Below are 18,962 nucleotides of genomic sequence, written 5' to 3'. Positions count from 1 at the left end.
AATTCTGAAGATGGGCTAAAATGCCTACGTGTACCCTGAGTCTGAGGGTAGCTGAGGGGCAGTTTATGGACAAGGCATGGAGGAAGCTGAGGATGTGCCCAGCTGTGGGCACAAGGCTCTTCGCAGTGTGGGCTGGAACTGCAGGTGAGAAGAGAAGGGATCTGATTTAAGGCCTGGGCAAGGGAGCCAGTTCTTCCTATGCTGGGAGTTCTGGTATGAAACCCCAAAGAGTCCAAGGTTTCTGAATCCAAACCTAGCCTTCCAAGGCATTGTGAAGGTATATTTGTCAAGCTAGGAGGGTAGAACATATTTTACGTAATAATGTGTTAACTCAACTTATAATTACAAATGTTATGGGTAGGCCTCAATATAGGGACCCCTCCCCCTGGACTTTTTCCATCATAATTCCCTCCCACCCCCTGAACCTGACACCTCCCCCATGACTAAGAGGAAACCCCCAGCTCTCACTGCAGCTCAAAATGAGCACAGCAATGTGGATCTGGAATCACACTCGGGACAGCGGGCTCTGATTTCCTGGAGGACTGATTCACGGGTCCACGGCACTCATTCTCTCAGCACGTCTTTAGTGAGTACACACTCCATGCCAGACACACTAGGAATAGAGCTGTGGGCACGACAGGCGAGTCTCTGCATTCATGAAGCTTGCCGACTAGTCAGGCAGAGACAGACACTGTACAAATGTACACAAATGTTTAATTAAAACTGTGCTAATCTCTATAGAAGAAAATAGTTGAAAACCAAGAGCCAGAATAACAAGGGAGCAAAATATAGCTGGTGGGTGGACAGAGGGAAGGGCCTCCCTGAGGAAGGAGAGTCAAGCTGAGGCCAGCGGGGAGAGGAGGAGTCAGCAAAGCAAAGAGTGGGGGAGCTGCCATGCTGGGAATGAGCATCCACAAAAGCCCTTCTAGAAAGATCTCTGCCCTTGTAAGCATCTGAGGGACGGTCCCCAGGGACAGAGGGCAATGAGCAGGAGGGACTCTGGGAGGAGAGGATGGCAGAGGTCAGATTATGTAGGGTCTGATAGGACATGGAGAAATTTAAAAGTTAATTATAAATGTAAAAGCCGGCCACTGAAGAGCTTTAAGACAGGAAATGACACAATCAGACTTGCATTTTAAAAGATCATGCTGGCAGCTGCGTGGAGAATGGATTGAAGGTTCTGAGAGTGAAGGCAGGAAAATGAAGTTATTGCAGGAATCCTAGGAAGAAACCATCATAGCTTGTCATAGCTTGGAATGAAGGTGGGGAGAGAAAGGGAGAGAAGTGGGTGACTTCAGTGCATATTTAGGAGCTAGAACAGAATAGACAAGACTTAGTATCCTTGGTTGAGGGAGTGGTCAAGGATGACACTGAGGTCTCTGACATGAGTAAAGAGGCAGATGGAGGTGCCATTTACCAAACCTGGAAATACAGAGTTAGTTTTGGCTGGGCACAGTGGCTCGTGCCTGTAATCCCAGCAATTTGGGAGGCCGAGGCAGGAGTATAACCTGAGGTCAGGAGTTCGAGACCAGTCTCACCAATCTGGAGAAACCCCATCTCTAGTAAAAATACAAAATTAGCCAGGCATGGTGGCACATGCCTGTAATCCCAGCTACTTGGGAAGCTGAGGCAGGAGAATCACTTGAACCCAGGAGGCGGAGGTTGTGTTGAGCCAAGGTCACGCCATTGCACTCCAGCCTGGGCAACAAGAGTGAAACTCTGTCTCAAAAAAAAAAAAAAAAAAAGAAGAGTTAGTTTTAGGGTCAAGTCAGAAGTTAATTGGTCCTTAATTATCAGGGAAGAGGGGCTTTAAAAGGAACACATTCTTAGAGGCTGAGCAATATATTGGGTTGAATCATATGAAAATTGTCATTTTTGTAAGTTTAAACACAGTCAAATACAGGTAATTTCATACGATTCAATCTAATAAAGGAAATGTAAGATGACTTGAGGAAGAGAAGTCATCTCTTCTGCTGCTCTGACTCCACCTCCTATAAGGACAACTGGGACATTCCTATAACCTAGTAGATGTTGGCAGAGCTCCTTCAACATGAACCTGGGCATGGAGGGACTACAAGACAAGAGGACCTCCCACAGCACTCTCAGTCCACACTGGTCGGGGGCCATGGTGTCCTGGTCAGCTTCTCTACCACCTGGACTGAATCCTGCCTGCCCAGCTCCAGAAAGTCCTGAAACATTCAGGAACCAAGGTTCAGAATGGCAGGGAGTGATGGAACTGCCTCAGTAGCCATGGAGAACTGTCCTTGATCCCAACCCCTCTGAATCTAACCCACCTCATGCCTTGTCCTGCAGCACTCACAGCCTCATATAGATTGTGGAGGTGGAGCCCCTGATGCTGTCTGAGGAGCCTTTCCAAGCAACAGGGGCAGTGACTTGGACAGGCAGGCATGGTCAGACACAGAAGGGCAGTGCATCAGTCACTCCAAAGTTGCTGGCTTCATAGATACTGTGATTGTCCCTCAGCCCACCCCTGCTGGGGAGCACAGCAGCTGGAAGACTTCCTTCCCTTTCAGCCAACCTGAGACCTCAGAGACCTTAAGATGGAGACGACTCAGCTATTGACAGCCCCAATTCAGCATCCTCGATTCCAGACAGACTCGGCTCTTGTCTGTCCCCTGCCCCTGACATACTCATGCACTCTGCGCCTTTAACCAGGCTTTTCCCCCTGCCTCCCAGCTGAGAATATCCTTCTTTATCCATCTTGGTCTCCAACCAACACTTCCAGGCCCAGCCCCAGGCACTCCTCCTCTCAGAAGCCTTTCCCTCAAGTGGTCTCTTAGCTCTCCCAGCTTTGCATGAGCCTGAATCAACAGTTGTGTGCATTGTTCTTTAATTTTTCTAAATGAGATTAATCATCTCACTTGGAAGGCTCCATGTTCCTAGACAGATCAGGTTTAACACCCAGTCCTACCGGTGACACTCAGTAAGCACATCGCCAAAACACACTTTGTAACTAAGTGGTTAACTCAAGGTTGGGGAACATGCAGGTGGACAAAATGGGCATTCTCCAGATATCCCCTCCACTGAGGAAGGCGAAACTCTTAGGCCAAGAGATTCCACGTCTGCATCTCCCCTTCCAGGCAGTATAATCAGTTGGCTGGGTTCAGACAAACTTCTACACCTCTTAGGGACCTCTTGGCCACACAGGAGGAGATAGGCAGCTCCTTACTAAAGTCTCACCTCCTGGGGATGGGGGTTAGCTCTTCCTGCTGCAGTTGGTCTGTCTCCTCCATCCCTTTTCTTTCTTGGAAACAATGTTTATTTAAAGTGTATGCCATATGCCTGGCACTTTTTAGGAGCTTAAGTACATTAGCGAATAAAACAGACAAAGATCCCTACCTTGTGTCCCTCCTTGTGGAGCTTACAGAAAGGCGGGGACAAGTCAATTAGCAATCATCATAACAAATAAATGTTATAGCATGTTGGAGGAGGATAAGTGCTACAGATTAAAGGAAAAAAAGCAGAGTAGGAGGTGGATAAGTGTGATGAGGAGCGCAGGCAGGAGGGTACTGCAATCTTAAACAAGGTGGCCATGGTAGGCATTACTGAGAGGGAGAAAACTGAGCAAAGATTTGAAGGAGGTGAGAATTAAGCCATTGGGAAATCCGGAGGAGAGCCATTCTGGGCAAAGAGAACAGCCAGAACAAGGACCCTAAGGTGTTCAAGAAACAATGAGGTGACAGTGATGCTCCGGAGAGACAGCCAGGAAGAAGAACGATCGATTAGGTCAGAGAAGTGACATGGATGGCCTAAAGCACTAGTGTAAGGAATTTGATCTTAAGAAGTCATTTCAGGGGTTTGAGCAGAAGAATGATTTAACTATCCCTCTGGCTTCTCTGCTGAGAATGAACTGAAGGTGGGAGGGAGGAAGCAGGGAAATCAGTCAGGATGCTGCTGCTGTAACCCAGGCAAGAGATGAGGGTGGCTGTGAGCTGGGAGGTAACAGGAGAGAAGGGTTTGCTTCTGGATTTGCAATGAAGGCAAAGCCGATAGATACAATCATGGTATCTATGAAGCCAGCAACTTTGGAGTGACTGATGCACTGCCCTTCTGTGTCTGACCATGCCTGCCTGTCCAAGTCACTGCCCCTGTTGCTTGGAAAGGCTCCTCAGACAGCATCAGGGGCTCCACCTCCACAATCTATATGAGGCTGTGAGTGCTGCAGGACAAGGCATGAGGTGGGTTAGATTCAGAGGGGTTGGGATCAAGGACAGTTCTCCATGGCTACTGAGGCAGTTCCATCACTCCCTGCCATTCTGAACCTTGGTTCCTGAATGTTTCAGGACTTTCTGGAGCTGGGCAGGCAGGATTCAGTCCAGGTGGTAGAGAAGCTGACCAGGACACCATGGCCCCCGACCAGTGTGGACTGAGAGTGCTGTGGGAGGTCCTCTTGTCTTGTGGTCCCTCCATGCCCAGGTTCATGTTGAAGGAGCTCTGCCAACATCTACTAGGTTGTAGGAATGTCCCAGTTGTCCTTATAGGAGGTGGAGTCAGAGCAGCAGAAGAGATGACTTCTCTTCCTCAAGTCATCTTACATTTCCTTTATTAGATTGAATCATATAAAATTACTTGTATTTGACTGTGTTTAAACTTACAAAAATGACAATTTTCATATGATTCAACCCAATATATTGCTCAGCCTCCTGACTCAGTGGATGTGGCGGGGAAATGGTGAAATAGAGAAAGGAATTAAACAAGGACGGAGTCTCCATCAGCTGAGACAGGAAAGACAGTAGGTGGGGTAGAGGCAGTGTCTGGGACATGCTACATTTGAGACATCTGTTAAACATCTAAGCAGGTATGTGAGTGTGGAGTGCAGGAGAGAGGGCTGGCCTGGGTGTATAAATTTTGGTATTATTGGCATGCAGGTTTTAGGTGAATAGGTAGAGAGGTGGTGGGGGCTGGGGAGGAGATTATTCCCATCCTCATTCCTCACTTTCTCAGACTGTGTGCTGCAGTCTCGGGAAGGCTAATGTTTATTGAAAAGACAGAAGCAGATTTCCCCACAGGAACAACATTGTAATAGCAGGGTAGGCTCCTGACCAAGGATCTGTTGCTCAATGTTTTCATGGCAGTGATCACAAACATGGCCTACCTTTAAGTCCTTAGTAAACTGTGAGTGAGAAGCCTGCGTGCGGGACAGGAAAGAGCTTCCGACAGAGTCTGTTAAACCATGACCTGTCCTATAGAGCTGAGCCTGGCATGGCCCACGCCCTACCCCTGGGAGGCCCAGACCACCAGTGAGGCTATTCCCCAGGCCCTTGCTGAGTCTGCTCACCAGGTGATGAACACGCTTGGGGAGGGCAATGTTCACATGCACCTCTGAGAAGGATCTGGGCGGATATATGTGGCATTTTCCACATCATGTCCTTGAGGCAACCACAGGCATTAACTATTGTCATTAGACTCCTAAGCTGAGGGAGGAGTCTCTAATACAAACATCCTCCACCACACTAATTTTAGGACAGGTCAGCGCAGAGAGGCATTCTGAGCCCTCAAGAAAGTAGATGTTGAGAAGGGAAGAGACATGGCCCCTGCTCTCAGGGGAACTCTAGTCTGATGGAGATGGGAGGATAACAGGACACTCCCAAGACAGGGTGAGGATAACAAATTCTGTATGGGAGCAGGCAAGAGACTGGGATAAGAGGACAGGGTAAGGCCAATCTGCCTTTCTGAAGAAAGAGGACAAGGAGAGAAAGGTACGGGAGTTTCACGGACCAGCCTTGGCAAAGGGCTGAGGTGAGGTGGGGACGGGGCTGAGGCAGGGACTTGGAGCCACAACCCCAATGTTTGGGGAGACACAGGAGCCAGTTCAGGTGAGTGACTGCAGGGAAGAGTCACGAGGCTGCAGATGGCATCCAGGCAGAAGAGGGGCATAGACCAGGGGCGTCTGAGGGGACTGACAGGAGGAGGCTTCCCAGGCCAGAGGCAAGCCGGAAGTAGGGTCTGGATTGGGCTGAAGGAATTCACTTCCAAGGCTGAATGAATTCTCCCAAAAACGGTGAAGAAAATCTATGTGCCCCCCAACTCCCACCTGCCAGGAAGGTCCCTCCTCAGCTCTGGGAAAGTTGTGTGGCAATCCTTCAGGAGGGAACCTCCACCTGGGAGGGGTTGTCAAAGTCAGGGCTACAGAGGGCACCACAGTGAGCCCTGGACCCAGAGGGAGGCCATAGGGGACCTGAGTGCCAGGAACTGAGGGCAGGCAGATGGGAAAGGGCACGGGAGGGTACACCCTGGCCCAGGGGGCCACCCTGAGGATTCTGGCAGCTTATCCCCAGACTGACTCTGTGACCCTGCTGAGCTTGTGGTTCAGGTGCTTCCTGTTATCATTAGGATTATTATTACTAATGAGGATTCCTGTCAATATTCACACCTGCATGTGGATTCCAGGACTCAGAGGCAAGTCCTGGTTCTCCTCCTTCTCTACTGGTGGCTTCCTGGACTCCTTGCCTCTTCCCCCAAGATGGTGAGCTATCTCCAAGTTCAATCCCAAGGCTTCATTCTTCATTCTCTATTCTCCTCCCGGTGGACCTCCCACTCCCCCAGCCTCTGCCCTTGACCTCTGTGTGGTTAGATTCGTACCTCCAGGCCTGTCCTCTTGTAGGAGATGAAATTACATTCTAGGGGGAGATGAAATTACATTCTAGGGATGTGGAGGGTTGAGGATCAACCATTTGCTGAGCCATATGTTCCAGGCTCTGTAATATGCCTGTCACACAAAACAGCCCTATTACTATTCCATTTTACAGACAAAGAAACTGAGGCTTTGAAAGTTTATTAAATAACTATAAACTCACATCTGTCTAGCTCCAAAACTGAGGCTTTTTTTCTTCGCAGATGGGAACATGGCTAACTTACTAACATGTACTACAAGTTTTCTTCCTCCTCCCTTCTTTAATTTCTCAAGAAACCTACACAGGAGTCCGCTATCACCTCAAACTCAGCCTCTGTGACAATGTGATCAGCAGTTTCACCCCATCCTCCTCTGCTCAATGTCCTGCCTTTGTCAAGGCTTCAGTCTCCTCCTTGGCGCTCAGTGTCCCATCCTGCCCCTCCTGCTAAAATGCATCTAAGAAGACTGGGGAGGGCAATGGCCACAGACGGGTGGCAGAAGGCCATCCTGTCCACTCCCCACCAGCAACCACAATGATCACACCCAGCTCCTCCAGATTCCCTAAAGCAGCCACTGTCCCCACCTTGTCTGCAAGTTCCCACATCCCCCATGCACCCCTCTGCTGCACATTCTTCCCAACCTAACTACAAAGAACTGAATGGAATTGGTTTTGTTTCCATACACCAGGAATCAATAAAATTGTTACCCCAGATGGGCTGAATGAATGTTGAGTTAACTACAGAGTGTTAACTGTTAACTCCAGAGCAGGGGTTTCCCAGGTTCCCACCAAATCAGGGAAACGAGCCATGAGGAGACTCCCTGGGCAGCTTAGGGGACAGGGCTACAGATTCAGTCCCCTGCCTCCAGGCAGGCCCCAACCTAAACCCATAGGAGCGAAGTAGTTTTTCTAACTCTGGAAGGATTATGATTGGGTAATTCCCAAAACTCCTTTGTTTCCAGTGAGGCAAAATAATTATTATTATTATTATTATTAACCCCTCCCCAGAGTCACCACAGTTTGACTGGGCCTAGAGTAGGTGAAATGTAATTGAGCAGCACGCGTGGTATTAGTTAAAGAGGAGGACACAGAAGAAAATTCCTTGGGACTCCATATGACTCATGGTCTTGAGAATTAGGGGCTTAAGAGAAGATGACTAGAGGATGACTTCCTAGAGCCTGGGGAGAGAGTCAGAGAAGGAACTGAGACAATGAGGACGCACAAGCATTTCTTGAATAGATTTCCTATGGCTGGATGCCCTGGGAGACAAATGTATGCAAATTCTTTGGATGCCAACGCAGGTTTCTGATGGCTACTGAAAGAGAAACCCAGAACCAAGGGGATATAAATTCTCTCAGTAATTTTTCAGTGACCTGAGGAACCAGAATTCAGCTCCAGCAAGGTGGGGGAGAGATGGAAAAGGTGGAACTAGGAAGTAGGATGAGGACAATTTAGGTAGTATTTAATAGAAGTAGCATAACTTTGTGCTGTTTGCATCTCTCTAGAAAAATAGAGAAAAATCAAGATGTACTTGAGATTTCCATTCTTGAGGCAACACTTGTGTACCCAGCCTTCTGCTTGCCTGGGGTGACACAGTCCACCTAACTTTTCCAAGCCAGTTGTTAAATGCAGCCATTATTAAAAAGTAAATTACATACATTTATAACTAAATGATATTAAAACAAAGTTGATAAGTACTCAAAATTCATCACTTCCTGATGACTTTACTACAGTGCACTATTACCTAAGCTCTTAAAGTTATTTACTTCCTCCATTGTATCTGTATCATGGAAATACCATACAATCATGTGCTACCAAACATTTCTCCCAATTCCATGCCAGTCACATCGTGTTGGTAGCTTGAATTCAGCCATAGTGGAAGCATTGACATCATGGAAATCAGCAAAGGCTATAAATCAGGGCTTCCCAGCCCCTACCCCACCCTACACCCTACTCCCAAAGCCACTGTTGAACATATGTCACCACAAGTGCTCTCTTCAAGCACTGAACAAGGTTTCATGCAGGAGAAATGAACAAAAAACACCAAGGTGTCCCTGAAGCAAAATTGTTGAAACAGAAACTTCCCTCCCTTATTCTCCTGGGGTGGTAGGTACAGTGACTGTCTGTCACAAGTACAGTGACTTACTTACAGTCACAAGTACAGTTACTGTAAGTAAGTACTGTGATCTCAGCATTGGATTTAGGAACTCTCTACCTTCCCTGTTGACTCACCCTAACAGCAAGTTATTCTCAGAGTCTCTCTAAAATCTCTCTTGCTGCTTTTTAGTGAGCCTTTCTTGCCAGAGCCTCACTGGTCCCACCCCCTAAATGGAGGCTAAGTCTGATCATGGCTTCCTTGCTCCTGGAATGGGGAAGATGATATCATTCAACAACCTGCACAGCCAGCTGGCTGCCTCTGTCCCTCAGCACCTTGCAGGAAGCTGAGCTGGAAGCTCCTCAGACTGGGAGCACCCTCTCCACATTGTCCTATATCATCCCCTGCCTTAGGGCAAAAGTATGCCAGGCACAGTGCCCTGCTGAAGATCTCTTCATCTATGACAAGTCATCTTATAGCTGCTCATAAATATGACCAAATAAATGAAGGGATGAATGGTTCCTGGAGTTCCCTGCTCTTCTCCCTATTTAACGACCTTTCCTTCCCATTTCCAAGAACTCCCCACCTTCCCACCCCCAGGACAGTTGTCTCTAGTTCCTTTTGCCTCATTACTGTCTCTCATATCTCCCAGCAAGCTCTATAAAAGCAGAGTTGGCAATGCCATCACCCCTTTGCAAATACCCAAGGCATCTTGAGGGTTTCCTAGTTATGTGTTACTAACAAGGGTTTGGGGGCTTCCTAAAGACACTTTGAGGCCCATGCACACCCCACACCTCCTGTGGCCCTAGAACAGGAGCAGGAAAAATGAGGAAGACTAGCTTCTCCTCAAAAGAAAAGAGACAAAGAGAGAAGAAAGAGGCTGGGCTCTCAACAAGCAGGCAGCTGAGGAAAGGAAAGCAGAACGAAGCAACCTTGAAGTACTGTGCTCTTCTGAACACCTCCCACCAACTAGACCAGACAAGTGTCCAATTGTGTCCCTGTTGCAGCCATCCTGTATGGAGTGCAACCACTTTGTCCACTAGAGGCAGCTGAATTAGAAATACAATGCTCTGGGGTCCCTAAGAGTAGAACTTGGATCAAGGGATAAAAGCTATATGGGGACAAAAACCGGGTTCCAGAGAAATGTTTTGTTGAATATTGACAGTGAGAGGCCAAGTGGCCTGCCTTGGAAGGTAGTGAGCTGCCACTGGAGGTTGTCAAGAAGAGGTTGAATACCCTTTGTCAGGAATGCTATAGAAGGAATTCAAATACCAGAGAAACAGCCTGCTGTCCTGGAACCAAACATGCCTAGATCAAATCCTGAATCATCTTTATTATCTTTGTTGCCTTGGTCAAGATACCTAATCCCTCTGAGGCTCAGTTTATTCATCTGTATAATGCGGATAATACACAACCTCATAGGACTAAAGTAACAAATAAATAAGACAAAAAATCGAAAAGCACCTAACACTTAATAGGTGCTCAATAAATGCCAATCCCCTTCCCACCAAAAGGGGGAGCTGGGCTAGCTGGCCTTGAAGGTCTTTCTACACCAGAGAGTATGACTCTGAAACCCTTCCTGGCTATTGAGAAAGAAGGCATACCTCTGAAAGAGATAAAAGAAGTCAGGAATAGGTCAATGAGGGGAAGAGAAAGAAGGATGCTAAGAACCGTCAGGGAACATTTAGAGGTCATCCATGACAGAGCTCGGTTTCCTCTCATCTGACCTTCTAGAATAAAATGAAAAAGTAGAATTGGGGATTTAAAGTCCAGCCTGAGGGGCCTCAGTTTCCCTATCTGTATAGTGAAGGAGCAGGATTTTTTTTTAGGTCAGACTTCAGAGTAATCATATTGAACTTTACTTCATCATGCTCAGTAAACACAGATCATTATAAATCCAGCCAAGGCCTTTCCCAGCAACTCATGCAGCTAAGTAAAATCACTAATACCTGCAGACTGCACATCCCTTCCCAAGGACAGGGGGCCTGGGAGAATGAGATGACTGGTTTTATGTGACAATGGATGTGAAACAGTGACAGTATTGACTGACACCGAATTAAGGGGAAAATATGAAGGAAAAAAATCAAAGACAGACAGACAGACATACACACACACACACACACACACACACACACACACACACACACACAGCAACCTGCCAGAAGAATAATATTGAGATCCTGGTTTTGGTAGAACTAAATATAACATCTTATATTTTCACGAGCAAATTGCCCAACAAATTGAAATGGAAATATTCTAATGTTACTACAGTCAGATATAATGTCAACAACTTGCTATTCTCCTCAATAATTCATTACAAACCAATGTAAAGACCTAGAGTACATTGAAAACAACCACCAAAATATTCCAGAGTTAAGTGTAAACAAATAGTATGAAAGAATCAAGAAGGATGACCAAAGAAAATCAAGGCAGGCCAAACAAATGAAGCCCAAAGTCCAAAAGGATTCTGAGGGAGGTCTAAGCTAAGTTCTAACATCCTTGAAACAAGGGACCAAAGTGGTAAGGTAACACCATCCAAGTTTCAGCATGGAAATAATAGAACCCACACTGCTTTTCCTGATACATGTCTCATAGCAGACATGAAACTGCTGACTTCAAGAACTTATCCTTCCAAAGGTATGTTTGCTACCAAAGCACAAATAATCTAACTAAAATGAACTCTACAAATAGGTATACAAATAAATTACATATACAATGAGAAACAGACAGCCCAGAAAATTCAGATATACAAACACCTACTCCCCTGCATCACTATGTTGTCCTCATGAGCTCATCAAATACAAAATCATTCACATTCATCAAATACCAGTTGAACTATGAGGTTCCTTCTTAAATCTTGGGCATTTAGGATGGACCTAACTGTTTTTTTAAGTTTAATCTTGCTCAGCGCAGGAAATTAATCCAGCCAAGCTTCTCCTATTAATCATTTCTATTCCATATTAGAAATTCTAACACGGTGAAACCCCGTCTCTACTAAAAAATACAAAAAACTAGCCGGGCGAGGTGGCGGGCGCCTGTAGTCCCAGCTACTCGGGAGGCTGAGGCAGGAGAATGGCGTGAACCCGGGAGGCGGAGCTTGCAGTGAGCCGAGATCCGGTCACTGCACTCCAGCCCGGGCGACAGAGCAAGACTCCGTCTCAAAAAAAAAAAAAAAAAAAAGAAAAGAAAAAACAGAAAGAAATTCTTAAATCATAGGCAAGTGGGAATTGCATTAGGAAAGTAGATTCCAATGCCCAACAGAGATGATGTCGAACAAAGAAGGATTAGTAGAGCTTGTCTACTTGTCTGCATCCTCCTCCTTGCTGTGTGACCACCTGGTACCTTTATCAACAAAGGAACATCTATAACATTTCCCACTTTACTTACTGTTTGCTTAGCAAATATATCCTTGGAACTTTATCTCAAACATTACTCTTCGATTAAGCACTCCCCACCTCACTAAACAAGAGAGGACGTCTCATGCCTATTAACAAAAACAGTGCTTATTGATTTCCACTTTTGAACCAAAAATGACTAAAACATCCCCCAAAATACATTGTAAATATCACGACAAGGTGTTTAACAAAACAAGTGCTGGTAAATACTGAATAGCTCAATTAATCCCTATTTAGGAGTGGCTGACCACTTCAGGGTGTAAGAGTGTGGAGCTGGATCTCAGAAAGGCCTAGATTCTAACCACAGAATATTCTATTATAAGGTAGTAACTGTAAAATATCTAAAAACTTTTTTTGCTAGCATGAAGTAATGCTGCCACATTCATTCACTTGGTATTTCTCAAACATTTCCTGTGGATGGGCTCTGCACAAGTTGACCAACTGTAGACAAGTGGAAAAAAAAAAAAAACACAAAAAAATAATTGTTCTAAAACACCAGCAGCATCTAGGTGAAGGGACTTACCATACTATCCGAGTTCCATAATATTCGCTATATAAATATTATTCCCCCTCCTTCCTGCACTTCATCCAGCACCCTACAACTGTGGCACTTAGTTTTTTAATATAACAGGTGGTAGTCTTATTTTCACATGTCCTTGTTTCTGTTTCACCGGGTGCCTGAGCCTTCTGTGATCCAAGGACTAGTTTCCTTTTAGCTTTCAACAACATACAAAGACTCCCTAGACCTTCAGAGCACATTATTCTCAACAGAAAATCTTTTTTTTTTTTTTTGAGACGGAGTCTCGCTCTGCCGCCCAGGCTGGAGTGCAGTGGCCGGATCTCAGCTCACTGCAAGCTCCGCCTCCCGGGTTCACGCCATTCTCCTGCCTCCGCCTCCCGAGTAGCTGGGACTACAGGCGCCCGCCACCTCGCCCGGCTCGTTTTTTGTATTTTTTAGTAGAGACGGGGTTTCACCATGTTAACCAGGATGGTCTCGATCTCCTGACCTCGTGATCCGCCCGTCTCGGCCTCCCAAAGTGCTGGGATTACAGGCTTGAGCCACCGCAAATCTTGACAAGTGTAAACTTTGAATATTTAGAAATGGCAAGTGTATTGCACCTTGCCAGTTCCTCAAATAGTTTATTTTACGGTCACAGAGATTCTGAGCTAATTCTTTTTGTCTTTGTTTTCCGTTTACCTGCACTGTGTATGTTGTTGAAAGGAGTAGCATTGGATGGCCCCTTCCAGCTCTGACTGCCAGGTATCTAAGCAGGAGGGAGGAGAGGGGCGGGGTCGAGGTGGAGCGACAGAAGCAACCCTCCCGGGCCCTGGGCAGGGCTAGCCACCCCGTGCCCAACCTCCGTGGAACGCGGACAGCCACTTCGGACTCCCGTCTCAATGTTTCTTTATTGTGCTAAGACTGCTGCCTCCGAGTTCAGACCTCACACACAGAACAATTCGTCCAGACAGACCCCCACCCACCCGGGGGCCCTCTGCTTAGGCTGGGGACTCCGGCCTTCCGGCCTCAGCCGCTCTAGGACACTCAGCCTCCTCCCTCCCTCTCCCCCGAACCTTCGGTCCCGGGGGTGCGGAGAAGGCTCGGGATCGCCTTCCTCCGCCCTCGCCCGCCCCCTCCCACTTTTGGGGAGGAAGCTCTGCCTCCCTACGCATTTCCTTAGGGAAATACCTTCACCCTCAGCCGCCTGGCAGCCTGGAGCGAGCGAGGTCGGCCCCAGCCCCGATATGTCCCCAGCTGCGGACAGAGAGCCCCGCGCCCTCCTCCCGGCCGGGGCGCAGCCCGGCCCGGCGCGCGCGCTCACACCATGAGGCCGTTCTTGCACTGCACCGGCCCCTCGGCGCAGTCGGCCGGCTCCGCGCTCTTGACCTTGACGTAGACCGGGGAGGGGCCCGCTTCGCAGGCTGCGGCGGCTGTGCAGGGCGCCAAGGCCACGTTCTCTGGGCCACCGCAGGGCGGAGGCGCGTACTTGCGGCGCAGGGAGCGGCTGACGTTCTGCGTCGGGTACCCCAGGAGGTGGGTGACGCGGCTGCCGCGCCCGCTGGCCTTGCACCCGGGCGCCACGGCGTCCTCTCTGTGGAAAACAACAGGCGGGCGGGTGAGCGGGCTGCTCCGCAGCGCGGCGTGGGCACGGCCTGGGCAGAGCCGAGGGCTCTTGGCAACCTCTTGTCTCCCGCGCCTCCCTCCACCTGCCCTCGCCTCTCTCCACCTGCCCTCCTCTCTCCCTCGGCCTCGACCTACTCTCCTTTGTGCCCCTTCCTGGGTCGGCGACCCTGCAGCGGTCCCGGGGCCAGCATCCCCATCCTCCAGACAGGGCTTGTCCACGCGTATCTGGACAGCCCCGCAGGCAGCCCCCACCAGGCCCCTCCAATCCCTTTCTGATGTTTCGCCGGCCGACCGCTTCAAATAGAGATCCAGAAGGAGCTGCTTTTCCTCTTCGTCTTTCCTTAGCTAACCCTGACCTTGCACGAGCAATCTCTCTCTTTCTCACATCCTGCCCCTCAGTCTTCTCCGTCTTTCCCTCCATCCCCGAGGCATTGCAATCATTAGCACTACTAGACTTGTTCTATTTTTATTTCTAGTTTGCTTCTAATATAAGTTATTAGCACTATTCTTATTATTAGTTCATCTTAAATAATCATGTCAGAGTTCTCACCGGCGCAGTACAGGGGAAACGTGAAAAAACATAGGCCCTGCCCTCCAGGAGCTTACAGTCTAGACAAGGCAGACAGGTGCGTAGATAGGAGGGAAATGGAAGGCAGGGAGCAGAGGTGAAGACTGGGGTGGGAAGGGGAGGGAAAAGCCATGCGTTGGGTGGCAGGTCGACATGCCGCAGTCCCAGCACTCCGTGGCGATGGCGGGCAGGGTTGGGGTGGGGGGCCCAGCCGGCCGGTGGCAGGCAGGAGTGAGGTGGGCAGGGCGCCGGTTCCCTGCCGCACAGCAGCATGCAGCATGCATCAGGTTTTACCTGATCTCACTAGCCAAGTCGCCGCAGGCCCCTCCGCCGACCCCGCCGCCGTTGCCGTAGCCGAAGGCACCGCGGGCGCCGCCAGCCCCGGAGCCCCCGCAGCAGCAGCAGACGAGCCCCCAAATGCCTACGGCCAGGCAGCCCAGCGCGAGCAGAGAGCCCAGGATGGCGCCGATGATCACGCCTATACGCCGGGAGTCTGTGGAGAGAAGTGGAGGCCGGTCAGGCTTTCTCACAGCCTGGCAGGAGCCTGAGGGACCAGCACCAGGAGGTGCCAGGGCAGGGGTTAGTGGGAAAGAGGGAGAGGGACCCAGGGGGACTCTTAGCCCTGGGACACCCAGCGGGGAAGATATGGGGAGGTGCAAGTTAACCGCTTGTGTCAGAATGCTTCTCCCAGGTCTTCCAGCCGCTCTGGGCTCTAGAGCACAGACTGAAAGCTGTGCCGAGAGAGGTAAGACCCAACTCGGTAGGGGTAATTGTACCCACTGACCTTGGCCCACTTGTAGGAGAGGGGCTGGGAGCCCCCATTGGCAAATGGATGGCAGTGGAAAGGCAGAAGCAGCTGAGGCTCCAAACCAGAGCCCAGCCTCCTCCCGTTCAACCCTCCCAACCACCCAGCCCTCTAGACTGCTGAACCTACCTGAGACCTTTACCTCCACCACACAAACACTGTAGCCCACGTTGTTGGCCACTGTGCACTGATATAGCCCATCATCTGCTCTGGAGATATCCTTCAACACCAGGTCCCCGTTGTTCAGGCCTGAAAGTGAAGTGCAGAAATACCTGGTCTCAGAGCTCACACCCCAACCTTAGTCCCTGTGGGGTGGGGGATGGGACACCCACTCCGGAAGAAGGGAAGGCTTATGCATGTGTGTACGCCCACACACACACACACACACTCCACTCTCCAGGTGAGTCACCTTCCCCCTGCTGTGAAAGAGATGCAAGAAAGGACCTCTCTCCCAGCAGCAAGACAGACACCATTAATTCACTCTGACCTTAGGGAAATATATCCTCTCTCTGAGCCTTGGTCTCCTTTGTACAGTGAGGACAGGGGAAGCCAGGGGAAGAGGAACTCTAAGGTTCCTCCTAGCTCTATTATTCTTTGTTTGACTGAATATTGTCAGCTTCTCTATGTACTGGGAGCTTTACACACCTCCCCCATTTAATCCTTTCATGCCCATGAAAGGTATATATTAGTATTCCCTTTCCATATATGAAGAAATTAAGGCACAGGGAGGGTAAGCCACTTGCCTTAGACTTGGAGCCAGTCAGTGTCCCAGCCAGGATTCAAGCCCAGCTCTGTCTGAGACCATGCTCCCTCCAAATTCACCATAGTACTTTTGACTGACTCTCCACATTTGCCTTATCATCTCCTCTCAATAGCAGCTGCTGGGCCAGGCATGGTGGCTCACACCTGTAATCCTAGCACTTTGGGAGGCTGAGGTGGGCGGATCACCTGAGGTCAGGAGTTTGAGACCAGCCTGGCTAAAATGGTGAAATCCAATTTCTACTAAAAATAAAAAAAATTAGCTGGTTATGGTGGCACGTACCCATAATCCCAGCTACTCGGGAGGCTGAGGCAGAAGAATCACTTGAACCTGGGAGGCAGAGGTTGGAGTGAGCCAAGATCACACCATTGCACTCCAGTTTGGGCAACAAGAGCGAAACTCCGTCCCAAAAAAAAAAAAAAAAAAAAAAGTAGCAGCTGCTGGGGTAGGCCCAGAGGGAGGGTCGCCCACAGGGGATTTGATGGCACTGATAACCCAAGGAAACCCCAACAGATCCCAGAGTCCCCGATCTTCCATTCATCCCCACACTACCCTCGCCCAGTGCCCTCTCACCTTGGTTTATGGAACTGTGGAAGGACTCCTGGTAGGACAACTCAGAGTGATAGCTGTGCTGGGAGGTGTAAGACCCAGCTCGATAGGGGTAATGGTGCCCACTGATCTTGGCCCACTTGTAGGAGAGGGGCTGGGAGCCCCCACTGGCATAGCACTTCAGCACCACATCGTTGCCATGTGTCATGTGGCCCTCAGTCCAGCACATGGGCACTGCAGGTCGTGCTGCAAGGAGGCAGACAATGGTAAGCCAGGGCCCAGCCAAGAGACAGAGCCAGGCTCAAGGTGGCCAAGCTGCCCTTGGCTCTGAAGCCAGGGAAAGAGGAGCTCAGAGGAGTCTGGCCATACCTTGGACAGTAACAATGACCTTCCGGGTGGCCATGGTGGTCTTCTTCACCCGGCACTCATAGGTGGCTGTATCAGATACCTGCAGGTTCATGAGGTTGATGGAAGCATCATACTGGCTTGGGTCTGAGGCTGCAAAGCGGACCCTCTGCTGCAGATGGGGAAGGTTGCCATGGTTGATCCTCTTGTCCTGATAACTAAGGAACTGTGAAGAGAAGAGGAAAACAGGTGGTGAAACAGGCAGGGCCAAGGAGGGCCATGTGGGTTGGCTGCTTTGGGCAATTCACTGAACTTCTCTGAGACTCTGTTTTCTCAGCTGAAAAAAATGAGAATAATGATGCCTGAGCCACTGACCTCTTACAGAACTGGTGAGATCAGGTGAGATCAAGCACTTGGAAAAATATATGGTCAGACTGGGAACTTTTTGAAGGCAGAGACTATACCTTATCTTCCCTTTAGAATGGGATGGGAGGACATAGACTGACTGGCTAGCTTAATTCACAATTGCAGAGCTCTCATCCCCATTGCCTCATTCCCTCAGAGGCCTTGAGGGAGATTCAAAGTCAGTCTTCTCCCCTTGGGATGTTGGCTGTCCAACAGGTAGACATCATGAAGCACAGAGGAAGGAGATCCCTGTGCCCAGCACTCACCACGTTCTCTCGGTGGTGGGCGGGGTCTGAGTTGACCTGCATCCACTCGATGTCCAGCCCATTGGGACCATAGTCCTCAGGGTCCAGGACGTAGGGGCAGCCCAGCCTCACATTATCACCTTCTGCCAGGTACAGGACCTCCTGTCCATCCCCGTTGATCCGCACAGCAGACAGCAGTGCTAGGGGGAGGGCAGAGAAGATGGGGTGGTAGGAGCAGAACCAGGGCTTCAGGAGGAGTCAATGTCAGTCCTTCCCTTCATATTCTCTGTTCACTGCACCCAGAGGTCAGGGGTGCTTTCATAAAAAGGAGGGCTGCTCTTAGTGGGTGTGTATGTGTGTGTGCATGAATTGTCATAGGCATATAACAGCTATACATATAGCTGTTATATATGTAGCTGCTATGTATGCTTGTATGTATATATGATTATATGCATGTATGAATATGTACACATATGTACATTGTATGCTTATGAGTATTTGTGACTGCTTATGTATACTATGAGGATATTCATGTACATGACCTTCTAGCGTGTCTGATTATATATTTATATGATAGTGTGGACGTGTTTGTGTGTGTATGAAGGCATGGAGTACACACAGAGTTGTTAAATGCTCTGATGGAAGAGCCTGGCTGATTAAATGTCACCTATCTGGGCTCTGTCTGGGCTGAGTGAACTCCTCGTGTCCAGAGGCAGCAGGGTGGTTACAATGGCTTCTGCGACTCCTCTTCAGCCTGAGAAGCCAAAGACTAAGTGTGTCTATGTGTATCTGTGTATGACAGTGTGTGTCTGTGGCTGTATGCCTCTGTGTGGTTTTGTACAGTGATGTGTGACCATGTGAGGCTATGTAAGTGCTTAAAGGTGACAGTGTGTGCTTGTGCATGACAGTGGACAGCTGTGACCAGGGGCCTGACTGTGTTCATGTGTGATAGTGAGTGATGGTGTGCACCTGGGACTATGGCCACAGCTATCTGTAGGACATTGTGAGTGTTTCTTGACTACACAGCATTGTGGACTGCAT

The 18,962-nt window shown here is 49.1% G+C and overlaps 1 protein-coding gene and 1 non-coding gene across 2 annotated transcripts; both read right to left on the bottom strand.

Moving 5' to 3' along the window:
* Positions 1-10,559: 10,559 nt before the first annotated feature.
* Positions 10,560-10,626, bottom strand: LOC119624632 (small nucleolar RNA SNORD64). The gene has a single exon (XR_005240785.1). It is a non-coding gene; the product is annotated as a small nucleolar RNA SNORD64 (small nucleolar RNA).
* Positions 10,627-12,977: 2,351 nt separating this feature from the next.
* VSIG8 (V-set and immunoglobulin domain containing 8) lies at positions 12,978-18,864 on the bottom strand. Its single transcript, XM_007981120.3, has 7 exons — positions 18,828-18,864; positions 17,943-18,121; positions 17,296-17,497; positions 16,951-17,172; positions 15,747-15,866; positions 15,107-15,305; positions 12,978-14,212 (listed from the first exon to the last, which is right to left on the bottom strand). Exons 1-7 carry the CDS (start codon positions 18,862-18,864, stop codon positions 13,939-13,941), a joined length of 1,233 nt encoding a protein of 410 aa, XP_007979311.2. The 3' UTR covers positions 12,978-13,938.
* Between the last annotated feature and the right edge of the window lie 98 nt (positions 18,865-18,962).

The sequence above is a fragment of the Chlorocebus sabaeus genome, chromosome 20 (assembly GCF_047675955.1).
Source record: "Chlorocebus sabaeus isolate Y175 chromosome 20, mChlSab1.0.hap1, whole genome shotgun sequence".
NCBI lineage: Eukaryota > Metazoa > Chordata > Mammalia > Primates > Cercopithecidae > Chlorocebus > Chlorocebus sabaeus.
This window is presented reverse-complemented; position numbering and strand designations above follow the sequence as displayed.